The 10,608-nt window shown below is 41.1% G+C and overlaps 1 protein-coding gene across 1 annotated transcript; it reads right to left on the bottom strand.

Moving 5' to 3' along the window:
- Nucleotides 1-3,355: 3,355 nt before the first annotated feature.
- On the bottom strand, nucleotides 3,356-9,936 carry LOC137755304 (leucine-rich repeat-containing protein 37B-like). Its single transcript, XM_068531397.1, has 4 exons — nucleotides 9,660-9,936; nucleotides 9,130-9,234; nucleotides 5,736-5,854; nucleotides 3,356-3,702 (listed from the first exon to the last, which is right to left on the bottom strand). Exons 1-3 carry the CDS (start codon nucleotides 9,897-9,899, stop codon nucleotides 5,843-5,845), a joined length of 357 nt encoding a protein of 118 aa, XP_068387498.1. The 5' UTR covers nucleotides 9,900-9,936; the 3' UTR covers nucleotides 3,356-3,702; nucleotides 5,736-5,842.
- Between the last annotated feature and the right edge of the window lie 672 nt (nucleotides 9,937-10,608).

Here is a 10,608-nt window from a genome sequence, read left to right as displayed (position 1 = left end):
TGCCAAGGATGCAAAGAAGTAGGAAAATATGACCCATACTGAGGAGAAAAGGCAATCAATCAAAACTAACCCATAATCCATACAGATGTTAGAATTGGCAGAAAAGAACATTTAAAAAGTTATTATACATGAAGAAAAGTTATTACAACTGCATTTCGTATGTTAATAAACCCAGAATAAACACTGAAAATGTTAAGTATAGGCATGGAAAATGTAAAACAGACCCAAATTGTGCTTCTAGAGATTAAAAACAATGTCTAAATGAAAAAGATACGGAACGAGGTTAATGGCAGATTAGACACTGCAGAAGAAAGGGTCAGTGAACATTAAGGCATAGCAATAGAAACTATCCAAAATGAAACAAAAAGAGTAACAAAACAAAACAACAACAAAAATGAATAGAGCCTCAGTGAGTTGTGCAACAACGTCAAGTGGCCTAATACATGGGTACTTAGAGTCCATGAAGGAGAGGAGAAATACAACAATTTGAAGAAATAATAGCCAACACTTTTCCAAATTGGCAAACACTATAAACCCACAAAGTCAAGAAGATCAATGAACTGTAAGCATAAGAAACATGGACAAAACTACACCAAGGCACAAAAAATAATCAAATTGCTCAAAACCAGCAATAAAGAGAAAAATGTAAAAGCAGCCAGAGGAAAAAACTATACACTACGTACAGAGGAACAAAGATAACAACGACAGCAGGTTTCTTGCTGGAAACAATGTAAAGGAGAACTCAGTGGAATAACACCTTTAAAGTAGTGCATTGAATTCTATCCAGCTAGAATTCTATACCCAGATCTGTCCAAACAAAAGCAAAATGAAGACTATCTCAGACATACAAAAGCTGAAAGAATTCATTACTAGTAGACTTTCACTATAAGAAAGGGTAAAAGAAGTATTTTTAAGCAGGAGGAAAATGACACTTGTTTGGAATATGGATCTACACAAACGATTAAGAATACTGGAATTGGGACTTCCCTGGTGGTTCAGTGGTTAAGAATCTGCCTGCCAGTGCAGGGGACACGGGTCCCATCCCTGGTCTCGGAAAGTCCCACATGCTGTGGAGCAACTAAGTCCGTGCGCCACAACTCCTGAGCCCGCGCGTCTAGAGCCCGTACTCCACAACAAGAGAAGCCACCGCAATGAGAAGCCCGTGCACCGCAATGAAGACCCAACGCAGCCAAAAAAGAAAAAAGGAAACAAAAAATCCTGGGAATATACTTTTCAGTAAAAGAACAAAGTGTATCTCAGTCCTCATGACTAAAGAGAAGAATCAAGTAGTAGTGGGTGGAAAGGTGGCTTTGATTCTCAAGTTTGTGGGTTCTGAATCTGAATGAATTATTGTCCTTACCTCAATGAGACAGAGAATTGTAACCAAAATCGTCACTACTACAGTTACAGATATTGCCAAGATGAGTTTGTTGTTACAGCCATATCCTGGAACTTCTTTTGTGAGCTAAAAAAATAAATGACAAATTTTTTAAAAACAAGGAGATACAAGGGATGAAAGCTAACTCTTCTTAAACCTATTCTAAACAATAGCTAACTATTCTTAAACTACTATAAAACCCAATCCTTCCAGGCGAGTAGCTTCTATAAGAACAAGCTAAATTTAGTGTTATTAATCTTATCATTAGCCTTTTCTTCTACAATTTATTTACCTACAATTTAGTTGTCCTGTGTTATGTCCTCTTCTCGTCTACCCTAGGAATAGTGGCACACTCTCTAAATGAGCCAAGTGGGAGATCACTGTCTTAGCCAGTTTCACGGCTGAAGGTAAGATACAGACTAGGAGCCCGTGGTATTCCTGCTTGGGCACGTTCATGGCATGTCCTAAACTGAGTAAAAGTCCAGGTCCCATGTTTCAGGGGTTCTCCTCACCTCACTTGACTCCTGCTCTTTCTGCTCACTCTGGGCTTCTGTGCTCTCACTGACAGAGTTGTCACTTTTCCACTGGTCCGTATCCCATTCCGCTTTGGACACCTTTACTTCTTGCTGCTTGCTGAGAAGCTTCATCAGGAGGCCTGTTCTAGAGATGAGGTTGGCACAGGCCAGCTGCACGTGGGTCTCCGAGCAGTCTATTTTCAAAGTCTGGATAACATGAGAAATGAGCCTTCGCATGACATTGTTGGGGATGAGGGACCGCAGCTGCTGCTTTAGCTGAGTTTCAACTTGATCACCCGGGGATGTGAACCCCAGGAAAGTGAAGCCTGTGGGCTTAGAGGATAATTCAGTGCCCGTGTTGTGCTACTCCCATTGTGTTTCGTTGGTGTGTTGAACAGTTGGCATACTGTTGTCTGCAGCAACAGTAGAATGTGCAGTGGAGACGTTCCTATGGGTAGTGTTTCCAGGGCTGGTTCCTCCTGGCAGACTAGAGTTTCCTGTAGAAATAATTTCTTCAGAAACGTTTTGTGCAGTATTGTTTTCTGAAGTGGTGTTTTCTATCGAAGGGTCTGAAAGCGAAAATAATTCTGGAAAAGGATTTTCCTGAGAAGTCACTTCTCCTGAAGATGAAACAGGCTCTCGCGGAGGGGAATTTATGAGACTCCTCCCTACAGAGAACGGAGGGCTTGCAAGCATCATTCTATTGGGCGAACTTTTCTTTCTGAACTTTTGACTCCTTTTGACTTTGGGTTTTCTGTGGACCCGATGAGTCCTAATTTTATGGAAGATGTATTTTTTTCCCAGAATGTGAGATTAGTTCAAAATCCTTAATATTTCTAACTCTAGCCTTTGCATCTTCTAAAACAAGTATAGTGTTGGATAAGTCTTTTGATTTGCTTTTAACCTCAGGTGGGGATTCTGGAGGGATGGAGGCAGAAGGCCTGCCCTTGAAGTACTGTTTCAGGGTAGAGGAACCTGCTGCCTTGTGTTCCTTTATGAATGAAGACTCTGCATTGGAGGACTTTCCCACCAGCTTCCTGGGCCTCTGCACCATGAGTAGCTGTTTCAGCTTTCTTGGGGATGGCCTCCTGAGCCTTCTTTCTTCGGCAGTGCTCGCCACAGATGGCTGGGCATTCTGTTTCCCCCAGACGCTCTCATCTCCCACTGCTTGGAGGTGCATTTTCTGTAGGCCCCTCGGGCCCTTGAGGACCCTGTTCACTCTCAGCAGCTTTTCCTCTGTACTCTTAGTCTTTGCTAGGCTGTCTTTCTGTGGTTGGGCAGTTTCCAACTTCTTTTGAAAGATGTAGCGTTTATACATGGCACTTAAAAGGTTGGAACGCGTACGCGTGGCAGGTTTTTCTTCCTTTTTCACCTCATCCATTTTTTCTTGAGTTTCTGCATCTAACAAATTTTCCAGAAAATGGAGTTTCCTCCATCTATTTTTATTAGTTGAATTGTTGCGTGCACGTTTAACAGAAGGGCTCCTTGTATTGTTTTTCAAAAGGCCCAGCGGCATATCTCCATCTTGTGTATTTGAAAAAAGAAGTTGAAGGAATGGTAATAATGTTGATTCCACATCTCCTAGATCTCCCTCTGAGATATAAGGCAGTATGTAATTTCGTGCCCTGATAATATCACTGTTATTATTAAAGTCCAGCTGCTCATTCATGAAGCCTGACAAGCTGACAGCACTTTTATCTGAGGATGCCCTCTCTGACTCAATAGTCAGCTCGGGGCTGTTGTTCTTCTTCCACGCTTGTAACACCTTCATCAACGATCCTTCTGCATTCTCTAGGGATGTTTCTTCATCTGGCAAAAAAGAGGAGACTGTTTTTGATCACTGAAGACTGATGGGACAGCTTTTTGTCAGGCCACAGCCAAATAAATTAGGAATCAGTCAACGTTTGAGTGCCACTTAGGAGAAAAAGAAACCCACACTTAAGCCTATGACTGGCAACAAGAAAATGTGAAAAAGGTATCTCTTGAAAAAGTGGCTATCTACTCAGAAAATTCTGTAGCGTGAAATATAGTCACTATATTCAGGATTACTCCACTGGCTCCCAGGGGCCAGTACTCAAGAATAGCCAAGGCTGGAAGACAAATCCTCCCCTACTCAGCTGGACTCTCTGCAGATCTACTGTGACTCCTCACATTCACATACCCCATCCTGTCCTGCCTCAGAGGCAGAGGAGTGTGAGGCTTCCTCTCTCCACCTCTTCAGTGAGCTTGCGTTCTTGCTACTGTCACAGATGACCACGACAACAACCGCCACAAACAGGTGGTCACCTGGACATGCCCTTCTCCACCCACCCACCGAGTCCTTTGCTCACTCCCTGCTTCCATATATCCCAGCCGCCATAACAGAAGGCTCTATACAGAAAAAAACACTATGTCCGCCCTGGCTCTTTGCTAAAATTTGGCCAGGGATCTGGGGTATAAGTTAAGAGATTTGCCAGATTGCATGCCAATGCGGAATGTACAACAAATCAATGGAATAATACTTGAGGTCCTAAAATGTAGAAGGCAGAAAGCAACTTCTGTCAGATGGCTACTTTGCTTTCATTTCATTTTACTTCTAATATTTCCAGCTTTACTGGGGGAACCATCCAAAGCTTCTGACTGTGTGAAGGTAATGTGTACCATTGTGTAGCTGGGCTTCTCTTCCAAAAGGATTAAAAGTATTTTTGGTGAGGGTCAAAGGAGGAGGGAAGGGTCATGAGAAAGGAGGAGCATGGGCTTGCAGAGAGCCCCAAACTGGGGATAGGAGATCAGGGCACTAGGATCATAGCACTTAACACCTCTGATCTTGTTTTTCCTCACCTGTAAAAGGAGATGAAAAATGCCTTTTCTGCACACTTCTGGGCGAGAAGGGAGCAAGATAATTAGTAAAAAAATTGTTTGGGGGAGTTCCCTGGTGGTCTAGTGGTTGGGACCGAGCACTTCCCCTGCTGTGGCCCGGGTTCAATCCCTGGGTGGGGAACTAAGATCCCACAAGCTGTGTGGCACGGCCAAAAAAAAAAAAAATTGTGTTGAAAAATCAGCAATATTGTCTTTACAGAAGTAGTAAAGTGTTACTATATATGACGTGCTCTAGATCACTGAAAGAGACCTGTATTCAAGCTACCTGGGCAGGAAAGCACATTTTGGAAGTCATCAAGTTAGTGCCAATAAATCTGATACATAGAAAAATAGTTGAAAGCCCCTGAGTGTTTTGTGGATAGAAAAGCTTGAGATTCAGAGCAAGTTCAGAGCTGGACAGTCTAAGAATAAACTAGCTCTCCCATCCATTAGAAGGGCTAGGTAGCAGCTTCTGGTTATGGAACCAGAAACTCTCAGGCTCCCAATAGGACATAAAACAGCATCACTTGTACTCTTTATAAAATTGCAGAAACAAATAAAAGAAACAAAATTATATTTACACCTGTCCTATAAGACAAAGGGTAGTTGAGACCTAATGTATATAAAATCAGTTTACAAACTGTGATGCACTCTACGAATAAGTTCTCATTTGCCGAGAGCACAGCATAGGATATGTGGCCGTTAATGTGAATTCCCTTCCCCCTTCCATGCCTTTCTCTTGTTCCTTTATGTATGCGGATCAGTTACATTATTAAGCTAACTATGTACCTGAGCTCTTATTAGCTTAATGACGTAACCAAGAATCTGATTTTTAGCAAGGGGGTAGTTCTTAGAAACGTAGGGAGCTGGAACGCTGAATGAATGAATTAAAATAATGCAATTACATCATTAATTTGAAAATGTATCATCATTGATTAAAAATAAAAATTATTAAAAAATTAAATTAAAATTAAAAAATTTATTATCCCGCAATTGAGACTCACCACAACGTGTGACGTCTGTCAGGCATTCACTGTCACAACGCAGCTTGACTGTCTTACAGACAACCTCAATAGTATTTTTAAATTGGCAGAGGCAGCAGGCCATACGGCTAGGTAAGACCCTATAAAGGGAAACACAGGTAATTAAATTCGTGGTAAAAGAGTTACTTGAGTGGGTAGACGAGGTAGGCCAAGGCCACCACAGACCAGTGCAAAAAGGAGTTCTTGGGGCATATGGACTGGAGAACTGGATAGGGGCCGGTTGGCCAATTGCTGCTCTTGACTGTTGTAAGTAAATATAGAGGAGGAGAGAGGTGCCCAACAGAAGGATTAGGATGGCAGTAGGTATGGTATGCCTAGAAAAAAGGGAATAGGGATTAGAATTGGGTGACATTGATCTGTAGTTTAATTCAGAAGTATCTCCTTCCAACCCGAAAGCCTCACTTGGGGTTGAGAGTACGCAGGAAGAAGGCGGACTTCTAAGAAGAGTCTGAATAAGACCGCACCTTCTGGAGTCCTTTTCTCAGTTCCTATTTGTGAGTAGTAATATATTAGAAATCATTCTAGTAAGAAAAAAGCATCGTGTGGTTAAACAATAACAGAGATCGCATTGGCCAAATCTGGACAAAAGGAACATTCCAAAGAATAACACTATCGTTATAATAAGGTATAACATAGTTACTTTTTAAAAAAGCACATGAGTTCATAATGATACTCAAAATGAAAAGTGGGGGAGCTCTTCTTTATAGAATAATGTCAGCTAATAAATGCAAAAGGAATGATAGAATTAGGAAAGTGTCATTTGGCAACTATCAATGTAATAATCGATTCAGACAAGGATTATCATTGATGCACAGTTGGGTGAAGAGTTGTTTGAAAGTAGGATCTTCACTGATCCCAACGTATCACCCCACATATTATTTATCAATTACCAAGGGGAAAAATAACTTTACAATGGAGAGATATGGAAGATACCACCTCAGTCAAGTGATCAAACTTAGCACTGGGCCACCTGAAGTGATGAAGTATGAAGAATACATCACCTATATAGTATTCTTCCCCAAAATGTTTACTTTGAATCTAATGAGGAAACAGACAAATCCAGATTGTGGGGCAATTGACAAGACAACTGGCTTAGACTCTTCAAAAATGCCAATGTCATAAAACATCAAAAAAAATAGTAGGGAAATATTCTAGATTAAAGGAAACAAAGACATGACATGCAATGCCTAATCTTTAACTGGACCCTGTATCAAAACAAAACAGACTTAAACTATGTTATTGGCTTCTGGCCAAGATGAAGTAACAAGGACCAATTTGACCTCCCACCTGAAACAATGAAAACATCAGACAGGACATATGAAACAACAGTTTTCAAGAAACTGGACCTCAGGCAAATAAAGTTCAGTGATCTCCAGGAGATGGGAAATAAATGAAGTGATCCCTCTAATTGCCCTACCTTACTTCTCTGAGAGAGTTTCCAGGTCATGGTAAAGGGAAGAGAAGTCCTGGCAGAGACTGGTGGACCCCCTGACTGAGGAAATGGAGCTGAGAGTCTGGGAAAACCAACGTAACTAGAGTTCCCAAAGCAGAGTATCAGAGAGAAAAGAAGTGCACAGACAAAGAACTCTGGAGACATGCAGAGGGATCTCTTGAGAATTCAACAAAGTATTGGTCAGTACATTTGTGTGAGGAATTCCCTGATGCCAGGAAAAGAACCACATGAAAGGATTAATAATAAGAATAACTGGATATCACACAGGGTTGTAGGAATAGTACCTGTTCCTACAAGTCAGACTGCAAAACCTCATGATGCTCAGAAAGGACTTGTCTCCGTAGTTGCATACAGTGAGCTCCACACTAAAGGCTACTTGGACTCCTACCCAACGAATCTTACACACTAGACCTAAAAGAATAAAATTGTTCTGAGTAACTTGATTTCACCCAAAACAAAGCCCAAGCATTTTACAGGAATATATATATATATATAGCAAATAATAAACTAAACCTCACAATATCTGGGATCATATGAAAAATTGCCAAGGATGCAAAGAAGTAGGAAAATATGACCCATACTGAGGAGAAAAGGCAATCAATCAAAACTAACCCATAATCCATACAGATGTTAGAATTGGCAGAAAAGAACATTTAAAAAGTTATTATACATGAAGAAAAGTTATTACAACTGCATTTCGTATGTTAATAAACCCAGAATAAACACTGAAAATGTTAAGTATAGGCATGGAAAATGTAAAACAGACCCAAATTGTGCTTCTAGAGATTAAAAACAATGTCTAAATGAAAAAGATACGGAACGAGGTTAATGGCAGATTAGACACTGCAGAAGAAAGGGTCAGTGAACATTAAGGCATAGCAATAGAAACTATCCAAAATGAAACAAAAAGAGTAACAAAACAAAACAACAACAAAAATGAATAGAGCCTCAGTGAGTTGTGCAACAACGTCAAGTGGCCTAATACATGGGTACTTAGAGTCCATGAAGGAGAGGAGAAATACAACAATTTGAAGAAATAATAGCCAACACTTTTCCAAATTGGCAAACACTATAAACCCACAAAGTCAAGAAGATCAATGAACTGTAAGCATAAGAAACATGGACAAAACTACACCAAGGCACAAAAAATAATCAAATTGCTCAAAACCAGCAATAAAGAGAAAAATGTAAAAGCAGCCAGAGGAAAAAACTATACACTACGTACAGAGGAACAAAGATAACAACGACAGCAGGTTTCTTGCTGGAAACAATGTAAAGGAGAACTCAGTGGAATAACACCTTTAAAGTAGTGCATTGAATTCTATCAAGCTAGAATTCTATACCCAGATCTGTCCAAACAAAAGCAAAATGAAGACTATCTCAGACATACAAAAGCTGAAAGAATTCATTACTAGTAGACTTTCACTATAAGAAAGGGTAAAAGAAGTATTTTTAAGCAGGAGGAAAATGACACTTGTTTGGAATATGGATCTACACAAACGATTAAGAATACTGGAATTGGGACTTCCCTGGTGGTTCAGTGGTTAAGAATCTGCCTGCCAGTGCAGGGGACACGGGTCCCATCCCTGGTCTCGGAAAGTCCCACATGCTGTGGAGCAACTAAGTCCGTGCGCCACAACTCCTGAGCCCGCGCGTCTAGAGCCCGTACTCCACAACAAGAGAAGCCACCGCAATGAGAAGCCCGTGCACCGCAATGAAGACCCAACGCAGCCAAAAAAGAAAAAAGGAAACAAAAAATCCTGGGAATATACTTTTCAGTAAAAGAACAAAGTGTATCTCAGTCCTCATGACTAAAGAGAAGAATCAAGTAGTAGTGGGTGGAAAGGTGGCTTTGATTCTCAAGTTTGTGGGTTCTGAATCTGAATGAATTATTGTCCTTACCTCAATGAGACAGAGAATTGTAACCAAAATCGTCACTACTACAGTTACAGATATTGCCAAGATGAGTTTGTTGTTACAGCCATATCCTGGAACTTCTTTTGTGAGCTAAAAAAATAAATGACAAATTTTTTAAAAACAAGGAGATACAAGGGATGAAAGCTAACTCTTCTTAAACCTATTCTAAACAATAGCTAACTATTCTTAAACTACTATAAAACCCAATCCTTCCAGGCGAGTAGCTTCTATAAGAACAAGCTAAATTTAGTGTTATTAATCTTATCATTAGCCTTTTCTTCTACAATTTATTTACCTACAATTTAGTTGTCCTGTGTTATGTCCTCTTCTCGTCTACCCTAGGAATAGTGGCACACTCTCTAAATGAGCCAAGTGGGAGATCACTGTCTTAGCCAGTTTCACGGCTGAAGGTAAGATACAGACTAGGAGCCCGTGGTATTCCTGCTTGGGCACGTTCATGGCATGTCCTAAACTGAGTAAAAGTCCAGGTCCCATGTTTCAGGGGTTCTCCTCACCTCACTTGACTCCTGCTCTTTCTGCTCACTCTGGGCTTCTGTGCTCTCACTGACAGAGTTGTCACTTTTCCACTGGTCCGTATCCCATTCCGCTTTGGACACCTTTACTTCTTGCTGCTTGCTGAGAAGCTTCATCAGGAGGCCTGTTCTAGAGATGAGGTTGGCACAGGCCAGCTGCACGTGGGTCTCCGAGCAGTCTATTTTCAAAGTCTGGATAACATGAGAAATGAGCCTTCGCATGACATTGTTGGGGATGAGGGACCGCAGCTGCTGCTTTAGCTGAGTTTCAACTTGATCACCCGGGGATGTGAACCCCAGGAAAGTGAAGCCTGTGGGCTTAGAGGATAATTCAGTGCCCGTGTTGTGCTACTCCCATTGTGTTTCGTTGGTGTGTTGAACAGTTGGCATACTGTTGTCTGCAGCAACAGTAGAATGTGCAGTGGAGACGTTCCTATGGGTAGTGTTTCCAGGGCTGGTTCCTCCTGGCAGACTAGAGTTTCCTGTAGAAATAATTTCTTCAGAAACGTTTTGTGCAGTATTGTTTTCTGAAGTGGTGTTTTCTATCGAAGGGTCTGAAAGCGAAAATAATTCTGGAAAAGGATTTTCCTGAGAAGTCACTTCTCCTGAAGATGAAACAGGCTCTCGCGGAGGGGAATTTATGAGACTCCTCCCTACAGAGAACGGAGGGCTTGCAAGCATCATTCTATTGGGCGAACTTTTCTTTCTGAACTTTTGACTCCTTTTGACTTTGGGTTTTCTGTGGACCCGATGAGTCCTAATTTTATGGAAGATGTATTTTTTTCCCAGAATGTGAGATTAGTTCAAAATCCTTAATATTTCTAACTCTAGCCTTTGCATCTTCTAAAACAAGTATAGTGTTGGATAAGTCTTTTGATTTGCTTTTAACCTCAGGTGGGGATTCTGGAGGGATGGAGGCAGAAGGCCTGCC

The sequence above is a fragment of the Eschrichtius robustus genome, chromosome 20, assembly GCF_028021215.1.
Source record: "Eschrichtius robustus isolate mEscRob2 chromosome 20, mEscRob2.pri, whole genome shotgun sequence".
Lineage (NCBI taxonomy): Eukaryota > Metazoa > Chordata > Mammalia > Artiodactyla > Eschrichtiidae > Eschrichtius > Eschrichtius robustus.
Note: the sequence above shows the minus strand (reverse complement) of the source record. Positions and strands in the feature narration are given on the sequence as shown.

Excerpts from the sequence above, each read along its gene's own strand:
- LOC137755304 (XM_068531397.1), bottom strand. The coding sequence starts at position 9,899 with ATGCGAAGGCTCATTTCTCATGTTATCCAGACTTTGAAAATAGACTGC. Across the intron at positions 9,235-9,659 it reads AAGAGCAGGAGTCAAGTGAG|CTCACAAAAGAAGTTCCAGG; the intron begins GTGAGGAGAACC and ends TTATTTTTTTAG.